This window comes from Triturus cristatus, chromosome 9, assembly GCF_964204655.1.
Source record: "Triturus cristatus chromosome 9, aTriCri1.1, whole genome shotgun sequence".
NCBI lineage: Eukaryota > Metazoa > Chordata > Amphibia > Caudata > Salamandridae > Triturus > Triturus cristatus.
Window position 1 is genome coordinate 39,702,286 of NC_140592.1, and position 20,661 is coordinate 39,722,946.

Below are 20,661 nucleotides of genomic sequence, written 5' to 3' on the forward strand. Positions count from 1 at the left end.
CATTGGCTTCCTAGTCCTAAATGTCAAATAGTTAATAAATTAAATGATGTTTTAGTGCGCCCTGAACAGTGCAGCGTAGTGTTTCTGATAGCCGCTACTAGGCCGGAGGGCAAGGGAGCGCTTCACAATACAACCTTTGGGAATATCGGCTCTTGCATATAACCTGCTGGAGAGCTGCAGTCCAGACCTGGAGGATGGCTGCCATCAAAGGTCTGCAGAAGTGTGGGGGCGGCGATATCGCAGAAGAGCGTTTAAAAGGAGCTGAAACAGGCACACCGTTCTAACCAAAGAAGCCCATGTTTCAATGTTTTGCAGGATGGTAATCTTGTGGTGTTTCATGAAGGTTCTTGGAGACAGATTCTGTAAAGCTGTTCTGAGTCCTTTATTATGGTAGTGGCTGTTCAGGACAAAGTTTGTGAGAAAGCTTTAGTGGTTAAGATTTAAATTGGCAGTCCAAACTAATAGTCCATGGATTCAATGTGATCCAGTCAGTAACCAGTCTCACACCCCAACAGAGACTATCCTCTGAACCGATAGACCTAATGTTGATTTTGGTTACAATAGCCCCAGCATTTAGTTTGAAGGAGACTTAAGTTTGTTGTGTGACAGATGTATGGTGAATATTATTTGTGTCTTTCACATTTTAATAAATGCACTCAAACTCCTTATGGTCAAGTGTCAGAGAATCCAAATATTGTTCAATAACAAACGGAACATCCGCGTGTGAGATTCTTTTGACATGCGTGTGGTTGATCTTCCTGTAAGATGCCACAAACTCCCGCTACAAAGAACCTTTGTTATTCTGGCCAGTGCCTGTGATGCTTTGTATAGTAGGTTTCCATTTATATGGTTTCAGAGGCATGGTGCTAGTCATCCTTCAAGGGGAATACAAATATTGCAGGCAGAGTACCGCTTAGGACAGATTTGATTCGGACTCTGGAGCGCGAGGAGGAAGGCAGGCCATTCTGAACTGCTCAGGTCTAACTAACTGTGCACCTTTCTGGCAGGCGAACAATGGGATCTGCTTCCTGCGGTACGACGACACAAACCCTGAGAAGGAGGAGGAGAAGTACTTTACGGCCATCCGGGAGATGGTGGAGTGGCTAGGTAAGGTGTGCTCACGTCATGCTTTCTTGGGAGGCCTCATGCTCTGGCCTGAGCTTTCCATTCTCAATTAATAATTGTAGTCAGATTAGGTCAAAGAAACCAGCAAAGGCCACGCATCCAGAATCTACTGTTTTGGTCTGAATTGAGGTTCCCGCAATGTGGGGCAGCTAACCCAAAGGTGCTGCCAAGCTTCTCTTTGGCTGCACCTGTGGTTACTATGCAAGAATAGAAAACCGGTGTTCGAGGCATATGAGCTGCAGATCACACACTGAGGATAAGATCGCCATCTGGTGTTGGGCTCGGATGATTGCAGGTTGTTGTTGTCTTCGGAAGAAGCCTTTGGTCACGAGATAGGTGACTCCTCCCCTGGACAACAGTGTGCATGGGCATCCACTCCATCGTCAGATTGTTTTTTTCCGCCATTGGGTTCCGATGAACTTTTTTCCGCTCCAGCAGAAAACTTCCAGCAATCTAAATAACTCTTCAATTTTCATTCCATCGACATCGAAATCAACTCGGACCGGTTCCGGAAGCGGCTGATGGACAGGACACCTTTTAAAAAATGCCCCCAGTGTGGAGCGAAGTTCCCCCACAGTGATCACCACGAGGTTTGCAACCTCTGCCTGTCGCCGGAACACAACGAATCGAACTGTCCAGCTTGTGCCGCTTTCCGTTCCAAGAAGACCATCCGGGACCGAAGAGCTCGACGCCATATTATGGCCAGGCCAGCTCCAGAACCGGAGGACATCTTTGCTCAGGATGTTCCTGAAGATGACACCGAAGATCTCGATCGTGTCCGAGGCCGACGACTCCGATGACCTCATCACTCCAGGGCAGCGTGTGAGTACCACCCCCCCTGCCCCTACCCCATCCAAAAAGACATTGATCAAGACTCCGCCAGCTGGGCCCAGTCGCGACCGAAAATCCTCTTCAGAAGCCCCGCCCTCGGGCCCGGCTCCGAAGACATCTAAGCCTGTAGGTGGCTCGGGCTCGAGCAAACCTCATGTTATTGTACCTATAATACCTTCGGCACCGAAAACTCCACTGTCGGCACCGAAACAGGCTTCAAGACCGAAATCTCCTTCGGCACCAAAACGTTCCTCGGCACCGAAGTCTCCACCGGCACCGAAACGTTCTTCGACACCGATGCCAGAAAAAACCTTCAGCACCGAAAACTCAGTCGGCACCAAAAAAAGTTCATAAAGACCCGAAACGGCCATCGCCACAACCACTTTCGGAGCCGGATGAACTTTTTCGCCCAGATCCTACTCAAAAGCGGATCTACATTAATCCCAAAACCGGACATGTGACTGCAGTCCCATACAAAAAACGGAAGCTGGACATCACACCACCTCCAGCTCCCATACGGAAGAATGACTGTGCTACTTCACCGCTTCGTCCTTCCTCTCCTGTGTTACCTCCTGACCCATCCCCCCCCTCCCCCTCCTCCTTCTCCTTTACCTTTACCATCTCCTTCTCATTCACCACCTCCACAGGATGATGATGATGATTTAGGGGGAGGGGCGGACCCTGATTTCCTTAATGATCCTCTTGATCCAAACGACCCTTTTACATTCCCAGACACAGCACCAGTAGATGACTGGTCTGATCCAGTACCTGACATGCCTGACCCCACTACCTACCCTTCCAAGCCCTCCCCTCCTGATGACCATTTGGGGTTTGGCCAACTTATAAATAGGGCAGCAACATTCCATGGCGTCACAATGCACACAGACGCCCTTGAAGAGGACTTTCTCCTCGATACCTTTGAGCAGTCACAGAAAACTGTTCACATACTGCCCATGATTAAAGGGGTTATAAAGCATGCCACTGAAGTCTTTAAGGACCCTGTTAGAGCTAGGGTTCTCAACCCCCGCATTGAAAAAAAATACAGACCAGCCCCGCAGGACCCCGCATACATTAAAGCTCCGCTCCCTTTAGACTCCTTGGTCGTGTCAAATGCCAGGAAGCGTGTTAACTCACAGACAACTGGAGAAACGCCTCCCCCGGACAAGGAGTCTAAGCTTTTAGAGGACTCAGGCAAACGAGTCGCCGCACAGGCGGCAAACCACTGGCGTATTGCCAATACCCAAGCCCTGTTAGCCCGGTATGATAGAGCGCATTATGACCAACTTGAGGACCTTATGCAACATCTGCCTGAGCCATTTAAATCCCAGGCTAATGACCTCATTCAAGAAGGCAAATTAATTTCTAATGCCTCCATTAAATGCGCCTTGGATGCAGCAGACACTGCTTCTAGGGCGGTCAATACCAGCGTCTTACTCAGACGACATGCCTGGCTCCGTATTTCCGGTTTTAAACCGGAGGTACAAACCACAATTCTAGCTCAACCTTTTAACCAAGAGCAGCTATTTAGCCCTGCAGTGGACACTGCATTAGAAAAAATGAAGAAAGATAATGAGACTGCCAAATCTATGGGAGCACTGCAGTCTCCTCAAACCCGGGGTTCCTTTCGTCGCTCCTTTTATAGAGGAGCCTCCAAAAATCTGGGAACTGAGACCACGTCCACCTTTAAAAATTCTGGACAAACATCCCCTAACAGAGGATATTTTCGAGGGGGTTATAGGGGAAATAACACCAAAGGTCGAGGGCGGGGCAACACCACTACCCGCACCTCCCCAGCCACTAAACAGTGACTTGCCACCACTCCCCCCAGACCATTCCACTCTGGTCGGGGGGCGGCTCCAACAGTTCCTACCTGTCTGGACTTCCATCACCACAGACAGGTGGGTAAGACAAATTATCCAGTCTGGCTACTGCCTCGAACTGATACAATCCCCCCCAAACATACCACCCAAACACCGTCCAATGTCCTCACATCATCTCTCTCTCCTCAAACAAGAAATTCAATCCTTGTTACAAAAACATGCAATAGAACCAGTCCCTCTTCAACATCGGGGAACAGGAGTATATTCCCTATACTTCCTCATTCCCAAAAAGGACAAAACGTTAAGGCCCATACTGGATCTCAGACTACTAAACCAGTATATACAATCAGATCATTTTCATATGATCACCCTCCAACAAGTCCTCCCACTATTACAACAGGGAGACTTCCTCGCCACATTGGACCTCAAGGACGCATACTTTCACATCCCTATGCATCCCGCTCACAGAAAATATCTACGATTTGTGGTAGATGGGCAACACTATCAGTTTACAGTTCTCCCATTCGGAGTAACAACAGCACCCAGGGTGTTCACCAAGTGCTTAGCAGTCGTGGCAGCGCACCTCAGAAGACAACAGATCCATGTCTTCCCCTATCTGGACGATTGGCTCATAAAAGCAAATACTCACCAAAAATGTGTTCTCCACACTCATCGCACTATTCAAACCCTCCACAACTTGGGATTCACTATCAACTACCCCAAATCCCATCTACAACCTTCCCACTTACATCAGTATCTAGGAGCAACCATAGATCCATCCAAAGCCATTGCTTATCCCAGCACTGCCAGGATAGCCAGTATACAAAGTCTCATCTCTCAATTTCAAACTCATCCATCTCTTCCAGCAAGAGTGTTCATGCAGCTCCTAGGCATGATGGCGTCATGCATCTCCATAGTCCCACACGCACAACTTCAAATGCGTCCCTTACAGGAATGTCTAGCACAACAGTGGAACCAAGCTCACGGACAACTTACCGATCTGGTGTTGGTGGACAGTCGCTCACTTCGCTCACTGAAATGGTGGAACACCATCAACCTTTCCAAAGGGCGACCGTTCTTAGAGCCTCTTCCACAAGTTGTGCTAACTACCGACTCATCTCTCACAGGGTGGGGAGCCCACCTCCTTCACCATACCACTCAGGGCAGATGGACCAGTCAACAAAAACTGCTCCACATCAACCACCTGGAACTCTTAGCAGTGTTCCTAGCACTCAAATCCTGTCAGGTACACCTAAAGAACAAAACTGTCCTCATACGCACAGACAACATGACGACAATGTATTCTATACAAAAGCAAGGGGGGACACATTCTCTCCAACTGTCCCAACTGGCACAGCAAATCTGGAGATGGGCAATTCCCCAAAACATCTACCTGTTAGCAGAACATCTCCAGGAATTCACAACCAGGTGGCCGACCTCCTAAGTCGCCACACACAGCAGATCCACGAATGGGAATTACACCCCAAGGTTCTACTCCCATTCTTCCAAAAATGGGGACAACCAGACATAGACCTGTTCGCCACTCCCGAAAACACAAAATGCCCAACCTTCGCCGCCAGGTTTCCACACCCACAGTCGAAGGGCAATGCCCTATGGATGAACTGGTCAGGCAGATTTGCATACGCTTTTCCGCCTCTCCCACTCATTCCATTTGTGGTACGCAAACTGAAACAACAGTCGCTAACACTAATACTGGTAGCTCCCACTTGGGCACGTCAACCGTGGTTCACCACACTTCTGGAACTATCTCTAGTCCCACATCAAAAACTACACCTCTCCCCGGATCTATTACCCCAGAACCATGGAGAAATCAGACACCCAGATCCTCAAACACTGAACCTAGCGATCTGGCTCCTGAGGTCTTAGAGTTCGGATACCTCAACCTCCCTCCAGACTGTATGAATATCATAAAGGAAGCCAGACGACCTACTACTAGAGCATGTTATGCCGCAAAATGGAAACTATTTGCCATCCACTGCGCTAATAATAACCTACATCCATTGGATGCTTCCATCCAAAACATTTGCTATCTACTACACTTGCAAAGATGCAATCTAGCGTATTCCTCTATACGTTTACACCTAGCGGCCTTGGCAGCCTACTTGCAAAATAGGCAACACCTGTCCCTCTTTAAGGTACCAGCCATCAAAGCGTTTATGGAAGGTCTTAAAAGAATTCTTCCTCCAAGATTACCACCTTCCCCAGTGTGGAATCTCAATATTGTTCTAACAAGACTTATGGGTCCCCCATTTGAACCAATGCACAAATGTGAATTACAGTTCCTGACATGGAAAGTAGCTTTCCTTATCGCAATCACTTCCCTACGAAGAGTAAGTGAAATACAAGCCCTGACTCTGGAGGAACCTTTCTTACAACTACACCGTAACAAAGTAGTTCATAGGACAAACCCTAAATTTCTTCCAAAAGTGATTTCCCCTTTCCACCTTAATCAATCAGTAGAGCTACCAGTCTTTTTCCCTAACCCAGACTCCGTAGCTGAAAGGGCCCTACATACCTTAGATGTTAAAAGAGCCTTGCTTTATTACATTGACAGGACAAAACCTTTTCGAAAGACAAAACAACTCTTTGTTGCTTTCGCACCACCACATAAAGGCAATCCTATCTCCAAATCCGGTATAGCCCGGTGGATAGTTAAGTGTATCCAAATATGCTACCAAAAGGCTAAACGTACTCTTACAGTTCCCCCTAGGGCGCACTCCACGCGTAAAATAGGGGCTTCTATGGCCTTCTTAGGTAACATTCCCTTAGACATTTGCAAAGCAGCCACGTGGTCTACCACGCATACCTTCACTAAACACTACTGTGTTGATGTGCAAGCCAAACAGGCCTCGGTAGGCCAGGCTGTCCTAAAAACTTTATTTCAAACTGCTGCAACAGATACAGGTGACCACCGCTAAGGGGAGACACTGCTATACAATCTATCCTCAGTGTGTGATCTGCAGCTCATATGCCTCGAACGGAATATGCTACTTACCAGTATGCATCTGTTCTTGGCATGTAGAGCTGCAGAGCCACACACGCCCACCCGCCTCCCCGGGACCTGTACCTGTTCCAGCATTTGTCTTACTTAGACATTACACATGGACATCCTTTCTTTTCATTCCTATACACAATCTTTTCCCATCATGGCGAAAAACAATATGACGATGGAGTGGATGCCCATGCGCACTGTTGTCCAGGGGAGGAGTCACCTATCTCGTGACCAAAGGCTTCTTCCGAAGACAACAACAACCTGCAATCATCCGAGCCCAACACCAGATGGCGATCTTATCCTCAGTGTGTGACTCTGCAGCTCTACATGCCAAGAACAGATGCATACTGGTAAGTAGCATATTCCTTTCCATGTTTGCTGAATTTGTATAATCTTGTTTCTGAGCCACAGTGCAAACAAAACCTTGTTAGCCTCTTAAATAAAAATAAAAAAACTTCGAGCTGTGATTGTGGGAAGAGTTTTAACTCTGGACTCAAAGTTTAATAATCTGCGCCTTCTCAATTCTCCTGCAGAAAAAATTCTCAATTTGAATCCTGCTTTTTCAGCTCCACGGCCATAATGCAGTCTAGCTTTACTCAAGCTTCTACAGAAGGTTTATCCACCAAGGATGAGTGGCAATTTATGCAAAACAGACCTTCAGCTGAAAAATCATTTCATGACAGTATTAATTTAACGGTGAAAGATATAATAAAGACTAAATCCATATTGAAAATTCATGCTTCATACATAAGATTTACTATGGAAATTTCTGTTGAAAAAAAAAGTTAAAAGTCCCGAATTTATCACTACCATTTAGGTTCAGTAAATTCTCGCTCGTTAATGTTCTGAGAGCAACAATCCAGTGATGTTGAGGAGGAGGAAAGCGGTTCTGGTCTTGCTGCGGTCCCACATCTGCCTCAAGGAAAATGTTTGAGTGGCGTTTTTGGGGACATGTCAACGGAGCATTAATGATTGGATCTATATGGCACTCATGTTACCTACTCCACTCAATGGATGGTCTCAAATTCCTCCCCTATATCCTGCAGTTGTTGACGGAAGATAAGGTGATCCAAAGTGTTAAAAGCCGCCGAGAGCAGTATTGGAATGTTCTGATCTCACCATATCACTGCATTGTAACCTCGCGTGTTCCAACAGACTGCCAACTTAAAGGATTCGGCCTTCAAAGGTTTTCTGACCTGCAAGTGGTTTGTTCAGCCCTTAATGAATTTTCTTTCATCCATGAGTCTGGACTATGTAGCAGCGTCAGATTTCTAAAAGTGATGCCAGGGTCCTCAAACTCTGTCAACCCGCTCTCACACTGGTTATCACAAAATGTGTCTAATAATCTCTGCACTGTGGAAAAATCCCACAGTTGCTGTAACATGCCGTGGTCGATCCTCTTCTAAAGAAGTGAGACACAGACCCTAAATCCCACAGGGCCTACCATCCAGTGTCACGTTGTGAGGAAGTTAGGTGTATTATATGGTGTGATCGCATACACTTACCAACCCCTTTAGATCTAGGTTTAGTCTGTAAAACGTTCAGCTCAGCCCTGGGTAGCTGTGGTACTGCATAGCAAGGCTTACACAGAGGAGCATGTGCAAATACTAGGCACGTACCGGCAAGTTATCCATTTCCTATTGGTTACAGCCCATTCGACATGCGCTTTAGGATCAGGGCACTGGCACCGTGATCTGGTTAGCAGGCTCAGAGCACTTTCAAAGTCGAAAAACCAGCAGCCTCAGTCGAAACCTGGGGGTGACCATGCAAAAAGAGGCATTTCCTTACAAATGTCTTTCCTACTTCGCCAAAATACTTGTTTATGGTAAACAACCAACTTTCAGTTCACCCTAGATGCTAGAGTTGAGTAATGCTGCGGGATATATACAGGCCGCCCTGCGTAAACCATGGTCGTATTGCAGAGTCCAGAAGCAAGCAGCTTAGTTCTGAACTGTTCGAATGTCCCCTCAGCTGCCGTGATGATAGTTCATTGGCTCCCACTGAAGCAAAGGATTCTAGCAGAAGCCTGTACGAGATAAATCCGACCCTTCGAGGTCGAAGCGCCCACCTGCCTCATCAGTCTTCTGCTGCCTTGGTAACTGACCACATCCCTAAGATAGTTGCCCTAAACTATTTTGCCTTCCTCCTGGAAATTAGAATACTTGGATGGATAATAGTTTCAAGCACGTCTCCTCCCGCTGGCTCTTGCTTCCTTCATGGAATTAAACGTATTCAAATTCACAAAATCTTGGAAGACTCTCTCTTCGGATAAGCCTTTGGTGAACTTCACTGGTGCTAATCAAACGTGCTCTTGAAGGAGTTTTGAAGCTGGACGCTCCAGTGCTGTTCAGCTATGATAAAAATAGAATACACTAAATAAGCTGGGATTTAGAATCTTTCCAAGTCTGGGCCTTTGATGCCCTGAGATCTACCTTAAAGTTTTGTCATTGGTGCGGATCATAGGTCCCTGGGTGAGGTGTACCGGGGCATAGTTTGCATGTTGGATAATCCGGTCCAGAATCCTGGGTCTTAAAGAGGGTTCTAAAAGTGATCCTGAACTGATGTGGAGCCGCGTTGATCACTTACCCCGATTCAAGAAACGTTTGGAAGCGTGTTTTAACAATAGCGGTCTGTCTGCTTTTTTGGAACCCTGTATAAACTGTTGTGATTTCACTGATCAAGTCTGAATTGAAGCAGGTGCTATGGTCTGGTCGTTTCTGCATATCCCATAAGAGAGGCAGGCATTGATAATTATGGTAGTATGAAAAAAATGCAGACGCACAGCTCAGAGGGAAATGGCAAAATCCAACAAAAGAGGGTTATCTGTATGTGTAGATGTTTTGGCTTTAAAAATTCATTTTTGAATTGAAGCGATAGTTTGTTCTGTCATGCGCTTCAGTCTGCTGAATGACTCGCTTCCAGATTGTACCTCAGAGTAGCATAAGGAAATTATGTGAAAGCGAACGGTCCTGACAGTGTTTAGGTGTGGATGTGGCATGGCCGAAGCATAATTGAGATAAGATTAGAGATCAAGGCACACTTTAATATTTGGAATAGAAGCGGCCGCCAAATAAAACATACAGTTGCCAAGCCCTGTTCATCCTTGACCACTTGAAGGAAGTAAATAAGCTGTTAGAAGTAGAAGGACTCTGTAAATAAAAGAAGGTGAGAGAGGTCGGGGAAGTAATAAGCCTCAAAGATTTAAAGTGCAGTGTGGGGAGGCCACTAACCTTGGATCATGACATGTTTTAACAGAGTGTAGGTTTAACTTAACGATTGTTTAAAGTTCATTGTCACTACTACCATGGCATTCATTCCCTCATGTTAAATAAGTAGGCGAACATATTTAAGGTTTGGTAGAGAACTGATGACACAAAATCATACTCTTCATTTGGCTAAATGCAAAATATAAAACGAACCGATGATTTCCTGGAAAGTTGGCAGTAAAAAAACAGAAGTGTAATGACCTACCTGGTAGGTCGCTCCCCCTCCGCACAGCGCCACCTGTGTGTCTGCCGTTACTGCTGCTGAGCTAAGTTGGTCACTGCATTGTCTGTATTGCCTGTTCTTTGTTGTGCCCGTAACTGCTCTTTCTCTGTCCTCCCCCGCCGCCTGTACTTGCTCTGTGCCTGTTTTTTTGCCTCTGTTCCCCCCGCTGCCCTGCGTCTCTGTGCCCGTTCCCACCTCTGTTCCCCTTGCTGCCCCGTGTCGGTGCCCGTTCCCGCCTCTGTTCCCCCCACTGCCCCGCGTCTGTGCCCGCTCTCGCCTCTGTTCCCCTCGCTTCCCTTTACCTCCATAACTGCCTTGCCTTCTGTATCTTCGTTGCCCCCCTCACCTGTGCCTCTTTGCCTTCTGTACCCCTTGTGTCCCGCTCCGCTCCCGCCGCTGCGGCCCGCCCCCCTCGCTGCCCCACCTCCTCCTCCCTCCCACTTCCCCATATATGCCGGCCACTGCGCGGTGAGGAGAGCGACCCTTAACCCTACCTGGTAGGTCGCTCCCCTGCTGCACAGCGCCGCCTGTGTGTCTGCCGTTGTTGCTGCTGAGCTAAGTTGGTCACTGCATTGTCTGTATTGCCTGTTCTTTGTTGTGCCCGTAACTGCTCTTTCTCTGTCCTCCCCCGCCGCCTGTACTTGCTCTGTGCCTGTTTTTTTGCCTCTGTTCCCACCCGCTGCCCCGCTTCTCTGTGCCCGCTCTCGCCTCTGTACCCCTCGCTGCCTACTTACCTCCATAACTGCCTTGCCGTCTGTATCTTCGTTGTCCCCCTCACCTGTGCCTCTTTGCCTTCTGTACCCCTCGTCGTCCCGCTCTGCTCCCGCCGCTGCCTCCCCTGCGGCCCCGCCCCCCTGACTGCCCATTCACTGCCTCACCTCCCAGCTGCTCCTCCCTCCCACCTCCCCATATATGCCGGCAGCTGGCGTGCCAAAGGCGCACCTAAGGCAAGCCCGTCTGTGCCTGGACCGCGCCCAGCGCCAGAACCCTGGTCGCTGCACACGCCACACGGAACGCCGCCACTACAATGCCAGCACTCTGCATGCTCTCAACCCCGGACGGACCCACACCTGCTTCAAGGCCGCCACGAAACTCACACACAGCCCCTTCACCTGCCGGAACTGCAGCTACACCAGCCTCTGAACCGACGAACCACCGGCCAAACAAGACCCCAACCACCTCCAAAGCATACTTGTGAACACCCGCTCCACACGCAAACACGCCGTCGAGCTCTGGGACCTGCTCGACGCAACATCCCCAGACGTCGCCTTCCTGACAGACGTGGATGAACGACTCCTCCGCACCCGACATCGCCATAGCCATCCCAGACTGCTACAAGATAGCCCTCAGAGACCGCACCAACAGAGTCGGAGGAGGCATAGTCATCGTCCACAAGAACAGCATCAGGGTCTCGACTAGCACCGACGACACTCTCAGCACCGCCGAACACAAGCATTTCCAGATCCACACAGACCCCGACTCCACCCTCAGAGGCACCCTCGTCTACCGACCGCCCGGACCACGCCCCCAGTTCAGTGACTCCATCACCAACTTCATCAGCACGCACGCCCTGACCTCCACCGACTACATCCTCCTCGGAGACCTGAACTTTCACCTTGAGAACAACGACAGCAACACGATAACCTCGCCAACCTCTGACTGAGGCAACTTGTCACCACGCCCATCCACTCCGCCGGCCACACGCTCGACCCCATCTTCTCCTCAAGCCTGCACGTCTCCTTCAACCACACCACCGAACTCCCCTGGACCGACCACCGCTGCATCCACTTCACCTTCCAGAAACCCACCATACACCACCGCACCCAACAGATCCCCTGCCGCTGCTGGAGCAAAATCACCGAAGATCAACTTTATGCAAACCTCACTCTCAGCCCACCCACCGAACCCTCCAACGCTGACGACGCTGCCCACAGCCTCAGACGCTGGATCGAGGACTGCGCCAACACCCTCGCCCCGCTGAAAGAACACCCCCCCCCCCCCTCTCTCCACCCCACCCCCCCACACAGAGACACCAGCAAGAGGGCCAGCTGGTTCAACCCAGAACTCCTAGCCTCCAAGCAAGCCTACCGGAAGCTAGAGAAGAAACAGCACAGCGAACAGACCCCGGACAGCCTCGTAGCACACAAGGACGCCATCCGCAACCACCACCACCTCATCAAGGCTGCCAAGAGGACCTCCTTCAAAGACCGCCTCGACAACAACGCACACGACAGCAAGGAGCTTTTCAACATCGTGAAGGAACTCTCCAACACCAACGACCTCCCGCCGTCACAAGCCCTGTGCGACTCCCTCACCACTTTCTTCCACCGAAAGATAGTAGACATCCACGACAGCTTTAACACCCAAACCGCCCCAACCTACAGCAACACAACAGACTCTCCTCACATCATCGACTACGACCCCCTGCTAGCCTGGGCCAGCGTGAGCATCGATGACACAATCAAGACCATGAGCACAATCCACTCCGGCTTTCCGTCAGACCCATTCCCGCACCACGCCTTCAACAAAGCAAGCAGCTCCATCGCACCCCACTTGCGCAACGTCATCAACTTCTCCCTCAAGACCGCGACCTTCCCAGAGAGCTGGAAACACGCCGAGATCAATGCTCTTCTCAAAAAACCCAAGGCAGACCCAAGAGACCTCAAGAACTTCTGGCCCACCTCTCTGCTCCCGTTCCCGGCCAAGGTCATTGAGAAGATCATCAACAAACCGCTAACCCAATACCTCGAAGAAAACACAATCCTGGACCCTTCCCAGTCAGGGTTCCGCAGCAACCACAGCACCGAGACTGCCCTCATCGTCGCCACAGACGACATCAGGATCCTGCTGGACAACGGTGAGACCGCACCACTCATCCTCATAGACCTCTCCGCCACCTTCAACACCGTCTGCCACCGCACACTACGCGCACGATTCCACGCCACAGGGTTCCAAGACATGGCTCTGGAATGGACCACATCCTTCCTCTCAGGCAGAACCCAGAGCGTCCGCCTCCCCCCATTCCGATCCGAAGCCTCCGAAATCATCTGCGGCGTACCCCAGGGCTCCTCCCTCAGCCCGACACTGTTCAACATCTACATGGCCCCGCTTGCACACATCGCCCGACAGCACGACCTCAACATAATCTCCTACGCCACCCAGCTGATCCTCTCCCTCACCAAGGACCCCATCACTGCCAAAGCCAACCTCCACGAAGGAATGAGGGCCGTCGCTAACTGGATGAGGGCCAGCCGCCTGGCGCTGAACTCTGACAAGACTGAGGTCCTCTGCTCCAACCCTTCAGCCTGGGGCGACTCCTGGTGACCGACGGCACTAGGGACAGCCCCGACACCCACAGACCACGCACGCAACCTGGGAATCATCCTCGACTCAACGCTCACAATGACCAAGCAAGTCAATGCCGTCTCCTCCTCCTGCTTCAACACCCTCTGCATGCTCTGCAAAATCTACAAATGGATCACAACGGACACAAGAAAGACAGTCACCCAAGCCCTCGTCAGCAGCAGACTCTACTACGGAAATGCCCTCTACGCGGGAGCCCTGACCAAACTCATCAAACTACTACAACGCATCCAAAACGCCTCCGCACGACTGATCCTCGACATACCATGCCACAGCCACCTCATCCCCCCACCTGAGAAACCTGCACTGGCTTCCCGTCAAGAGGATATCCTTCAAGCTCCTCATCCACGCACACAAGGCACTCCACAAGACCTGCCCTGCCTACCTCAACAGTCGACTCTCCTTCATCCCCAACCGCCAGCTACGATCCGCCGACCTCGCACTTGCCACCGTTCCGCGCATCCGAAGACCTACCACCGGCGGGAGATCTTTCTCCCACCTCGCCGCCAAAACACGGAACACCCTACCGCTGAGCCTACGACAGACCCAAGAGCTGCTGACCTTCAGGAGAACACAAGACCTGGCTCTTCGATCAGTAGCAGTCTTCCCCCCCCCCCCCCCCCACCACCACCACACCCCACCCCCCCGCGCCTTGAGACCCTCGCGGGTATGTAGTGCGCTTTTACAAATGTTTGATTGATGGTCCCAGCACCAGAACCCACATCCACAGCAGAGCTACAAAAATATTTTTCTGATGGGTACTTCTACCCGCAGATTCCTCCTGTTTAGAATATCCCCAGGATCCAGACTGTATCCAGGTGGTTTCATATCATTGCTCCCGCATACCACTAGGTGGTGCTGTGTGGTTCTCCTTTGACTTGTTTCTGGCCCGAAAGTGACTGAGCAGAGCTGAATATAAGCGCCACACATGCTCACCAACATCAGTTCCTTACTTTCTTTCTTCTCCTGGACATGCTGATATGGACCTCCGCTCCTGTATTTGTTGGGCTTATGAATTCTTCAAATTGATTTCCAGTGTCCAAGGGAACAGTGGCCCCCTCCCCCTAAAACTACAGGGTTCAAGCCATGCTGTGATTATCATAAACAGATGTTGGTGATGGACCGGCACGAGGTGTGTCTTTCTTGTTGGGATTAGGGGCACAACTTCAAGTTGCATGATGAATATGCCCTCATGCATTCTAAGGGGATCCAGGACCGTGTAACAAAGCGGAACATCGCCGAACATCTAAAGAAGTCACAGACCTCGCTAAGTCCCGCTCTAAGTCAAGGGCGCAGACCTACTCCCGAAGCTTTCCCACAACAGGTCTTCTCGGTCCTCCGGAAAGTTGAAGTCCAATTTGAAGAGGAAACCTGAAGTGGAATTCCATCCCATCCCATCCCACCACTCTTTATCGTAAGAGAAGTCGCAAGGCTGTCAAGGTGCCATTCAGTCTTGATCCCTATCTCTGATTGAGGAGCCGATCCCAATGGGCCCAGAGTTCCCGGGGCCCCCAGCTCTGCTGCCAGTGAGGTCTTATTCTTGACACTCTTTCAGCTCCCTCTGCACACCTTCAGGCCCCAAGCATCTGTAGGTGCCTCCAGTCGGGATTACCGCTGGCAGATCCATCCTCTTTTCAGTCTGAGTCCATGGAACATGCCTCGGGTTCCGCACCGACTCTGACTTCGCTTCCAGCTCCAGAGCTTGCGATGGTCCCTCTCATCGCCACTGCTGCCAGTTGGGGATCCATTGCCGGCTCCATTGTTTGGCCCTGAGCAGAGTCCGTCTTGAACCGAGGACTCGCTCCTGCGCACCTTGTTCCTGTTCAGCCTGATTCAGACAGTTCGTTTCTACAACCAGGAAGTCCTCCTCAGTGGCTCCATCCGCTTTTCGGTTCAGATTCTGATCATTTTGCCACCACGTAGAGATTTACCCCCAGGTTATGATGATATTTCATACGTGGATTTACAGGAGGCCCCTGGGCTTGATTCTTCCACCGATACAGGGCTGATTTCCCACTTTGAGCTGCCAGCGGAAGGGCGTGCTTCCTTTGCTGCAGTAATCAGACGTCCTGGAACTACAGCCCTTCTTATTAAGTTGAGACAAACGCCCCTACAGTTCCGCAGCCTGGTCAAGCTTACTCTGAGCCCTTACTCCTATTCAACAAAAGTGTAACCGTTGTTCTTATGGACTCTTGGTCTAAGCCTTGCTCTTGCACCTGCCCACCAGCCTGTTCACCGGTGAGCAAGTGGCCAGCACCCCACCACCCTCCTTTTCTCGTGCGGTGTAGGAAGCAGTCTTTTTATGCAGTGTACCAAAATTAGGCTCACTATGTAGAAAGTCCAGATGACCCTTATTGGCTTACAGAACTTAAATTAATAATCCCAAATGCTCTTTTGTGGTAATGAGAGTGAGCAGTTTAGGCTTGTCAGAGGGTAGTGTCAAGTATTTGTTGTACACAGTCAATAAATGAGATACACACTCCAGCAAAAACTCGGGACCAATTGGTAAAAATAGCATATTTCTTAATATAATTAACACCTGTAACTTCATAATCAGGTAAGTACTTTAGACATTATTCAATTTTACAGTAGAAGCAATAGAAAATGGCTGTCAGATTAGAGGCATGAGCCTCGAACGTGGCAATGTTACCCTATGGGAGAAAACTTAAATGCATACGATCATTTGCAAACGACTTGCAGGACTGTTCTTCTGGACGTAAGGTGAGAAGGGGGCCAAGGTCCTAGAAAGCAACAAGGGTTCTGTTTTACCTGCCCTAGGGTGTCCAGGTGCAGAGGTGCTCTTAGGCCGTGGCAGCCTCGGACACTACATGCTGTAATCAATGGGAAAAGTACCTGTTGGAAAGAGGCTACAAAGGAGGACGGGGGGACCAGTCTGGCAGAACCTAAAGAGGGGCTCTACCCCTGGGGGGAGGGAGGGGGCCCTCGGGCCACAGACACTGCCGGTTTCAATGGACTCTAGCTGGAGGGCTCTGGTGCATAGCGGTTTTGACCGGTGGTTTGTCGAGTTTGTCTCCCACGGTTCTCGGTGCACCTGCAGAAGAGGGAGAAGAAACACAGCAAGACAACTCCTGATGTGGAGCTGGCCTCTGAAGTCCCTCGAGGTGCAGGTCGGTTTTGGCAACGGCATTAGACTGAACACCAACAAGCCTTGCTGCTTGTGACGGGCGTCAGTACCCCGGGTATTGGTGTAGGATGGCTTCTGGGTGTCCTGGCATCTTCCAACTTGGTGCGATACGGATCTGACCTCCTGGAGCATGGTGACCTCTTCCTGGGTGGGTGCTGCATCGGTGGGCCTGGTGGTCAGCAGATCGGTGTACCTGACATTGCGGTCGTTGACTGCAGGGAAGTGGGCCCTCCATTTCAAGGGAGATGCTGGCTGGTTGACCAAGTGCCGGCAGCCGTCCGAGGCTTTTGAAAGATGCAGAGCTGCAGGACAAGTCTGGTCGGGGAGATTGTCGGGACAGAAGCAAGCAGGCAGGCAGGTTTGTGGCACCAAAGTCCACAGCGAGTCCTCTGTACTCATGTTCTTCGGCTCTTCTTTGTCCTTTTGAAGTCTGTTGAATCTGAGTTCCTGTTGTCAGGGGGCCACCTAAATACTGAATTTAGGGGAGTGAAGGGTAGTAGCCAAGGGCTACTTACCCTTGGGGTCACTACACTTATATGACCACTTTGTGTGGGGAGTGGGCATAACCCTGTCCCAGAGTTTCTAATTCCACCAAAATCAAGATTGTGGAACCCTTCTTTTGTGGAGCACATCAGGCAGCCGACCTTAGGGGTATGACTAGTCTGGTGGTGCAACACGCCTACTTGCATAGCTAATTTCCCACCTGTCCTGGTGCCAAATGGGCATGTGGGGTGGCATCTCCAAGTTCTGGAGGAAGACTGGCTCGCATAGCAAAGGAGGCAGGGACTTTAAGCATATCGATGCCAGGGGCTTCAATCGCTAGCCGTCCTGCTGGAGGAGGTGTAAACACCTTAAGCCAGAGCAGGAACCCAGTGCACTTCAGTCAGAATTTCATCAAATACCAGTTAAAAAGTGGGAGTGACCATATCAAAAAAGGCCTCTTTCCTACACGCGGTGTATTACTTTTGAGGGTTTAGAGGTCCAAGCTTCCACCAGCAAAGTGTATTCTATTTCTTTTTGCACAACCACCTTGGACCGGGAGTCCAAAAGCATTGAGGTGTTTGGGATACTAATGTTCTCTGCGACCAGCCTAACCCTGAGGTCCGTCATTGCAGTTTGCTCACTGGGCCGCTACCTGCTGGCAGTTCTGAAAGAGCCTAGGTCCTCCTTGGCTCAAACTATTCACGATGGTCAGGATGCAGCCAAATATGTGATTCAGGATGGTCTGGATACTGCCATTGCTTGGGACGAGCAGTCGACACCCAGCAGTGTGGTGCTCCGTCATGATGCATGGTTTTGATCCACAGGTTTTGCTTAAGCTGCGCAAGCATCCCCTATTTATTTGCCTTTTGATGGATCTGGCCTGTTTGGCAAAACAGCTGATTCTGTCCTGGATTGCTTCAAGGAAAGTTATGACACTGCAATCATTTTGGCCTTTTCCACCCCTACCAGACTGTTTTCTCATCAGTTTTGATCCTTATGAGGTTACTTCAGAAACTTGGTGCACAGGTAATGACTGTCCCCTAACCCAGCGGCAGTCACCTCGACCCTTTTGTGGCTGGGGATCAGGCAGGCAATGTGCAGGTCACCAGGGGCACAGATCTTCCCAGTCCCCTTCTCCTATGACATTTGCCTCCAAGCTGTTTTCGTTTGCCCATACTGGTGCACAGCCACCATGTGGGAGATCGAGTCTGACCCGTTCTCGCAGGGTTGCAATCCGTCACACCTGATAGAGCACTGCCCTTCCCTTTCTTTTCCACCCACCAGAGTTTCCTCCAGAAATAGGGGCAGGTTGTTACTCCCACTTTTTCCTCGTATTGAAGGACAGAGGCCCTAATCCTGTTGTCCATCTTTGCCATCTGATTGCCTTCCTGTCGAATGACCAATTCAAAATGCTCGCACTGGTCCAGGTTCTGTCTGCACTGGTGTCGGTGACTGGATGGTGGCCTTGGATCTGCAGAACATGTACTTTCATATCATCCTGAGGTTCAGTGTAGGCCAGGAGTCTTTTTAGTTTGCTGTACTCGCCCCCCCCCTCGTCCTCACCAGCACACCTTGGGTGTTCAAGACACTGATGGCGGTGGTCGCTGTCCATCTAATGTGGTTGGGGGGTGTCTGTTTTCCCCTACTTTGACGAATAACTGTAGAAAGCGGGCTTGCCAAAGTCCATCATAGACCACCTCTAGACAATGGTGGCCCTTTTGACATTGTTTGGGTTCTCCCATCAATGAATCAGTCAAACAAGACTTCTTTGCAGAGGCTTCCTTTTGTACGCGCTGCTTTGGACAGAATCCAGGACATTTGGGCTATGATTCCGCCTAGGTCCAGGGTCTCGGTGAGAGGAGCTATGACTCTTCGTTACTTTGGCATCCTATTTGTTGACTACGCCAGATGTCCTATGCGGGTTCCGCAGTGGGATCTGCAGTTCCAGTGGACCCAGCACCAAGAAAACTTGTCAGATGTCGTCCAGGTTTCAGAGGAGACTGCACTAGCTCTGCAGTGGTGGCTGCTGAACAGCAAAACGGCCAGCAGCAGCCCCTCGCCCAGAGCAGACAGCGGTGACGGATGCATCACTGCTGGGTTGGATAGTTCACCTGGGAGAGGTGGAGATCAGAGGACTGGTCTCTGCCAGAAATCTGCCTCCTTTTCAATTTATTGGAGTTGCTGACCATTCCCTGCCTTCCAACACTCCCACCAAGTGAAGGCTTGTACGAATTCTCACAGATACCACTGCCATGTGGAACTGCAAACCCAGGTTGGAGTGGGGTCCTGGGTATTGTGCCAGGACAATCTGCACCTGTGGAGATGGGTTGGTCGTTACAGCTTCTCCCTGATTGTGTACTGCCTTATGAGATCATTGAATGCCAGGGTGAACAAGCTCTGCTGGTAGGACCTGGCAGATCATAAATGGCGGCTACACCCAGAGTTGGTACAGGGTGTCTTCAGGCAATGGGGTGAACCCTAGGTAGATCTTTTCACCATCACTGAGAACACGCAGTTTCTAAACTTTTTAACATTTTTGAGTTATTGCAAAGGGCCTCCCTACGAGCTGCATTTAGACCACATGGGACCTCCCGTATGACTTCCTGCTTCTACCTCTCTTGCCCAGAGTTTTGAGGATCAGGATCAACGGGTTCCAGGTCATCCTAGTGGCCATGGATTGGGCCAAAGAGTGTGGCATCCGAAGCTTCTGAGCACGCACATATGCCCTCCAATCGGGCAACCACTTCTGGCAGTAGCGGCTGGTGACACTTGAAAGTGGTTTGCCGTAAAACAATTGTTGTACTTCACTGCGGCGAGCGAGCCAGAACCACCTACAGGGAGTTCTCCCCACGAGAAAAGTTTGAAACTAGAGTGGGCAAATGGTGCATTTTCAAGCAAACCAGAAAGTGTGAAGAACAGCTCAGTCAGTACTACTGTTTAGAGTTGTGGGAGTTAAGAAACCTTATAAAAGTTTGACACTTAATGAGAATGCTCTGGGAATATGGAACTAAAATGAACAACAATTTACTGATCCAGCAGTAGCACAACTATTCTTAATCATATTGGATAGAACCACAAGCGAACATGTACAATACCATGATTGACAGTGATGAATTTACTTGGACACTAGCGCTTAGGGAATGTAGCTCATCATTTTATCATGCAATGACAATAGGGTGCTGTGTCTCTCTTTCCAGCATAGGGTGCAGGAATTCACCGTGGTGGATATATTTGGGTGGGATTATGCTTACAGGGTATTTCCCGACTTCCCTGAAGGCTTGCTGTTAAGGCTCCAGAAATTACAGCAAGCAGCGGCTCAGGTACTTATGCACTGGAGGGGGCAGCCACGTATCCCCAGCACCGGTGACCCTTCCAGTACTCCCTGTCAAGAG

At 50.1% G+C, this 20,661-nt stretch overlaps 1 protein-coding gene across 1 annotated transcript in view; it reads left to right on the plus strand.

Moving 5' to 3' along the window:
• The window catches only part of QARS1 (glutaminyl-tRNA synthetase 1), a 296,102-nt gene that overhangs the window by 145,568 nt on the left and 129,873 nt on the right, over positions 1 to 20,661 (plus strand). The window contains exon 11 of the mRNA XM_085624343.1: positions 1,008 to 1,107. Within this exon, the coding sequence (XP_085480469.1) occupies positions 1,008 to 1,107 (100 nt within the window). The remainder of the gene's footprint in view (positions 1 to 1,007; positions 1,108 to 20,661) is intronic.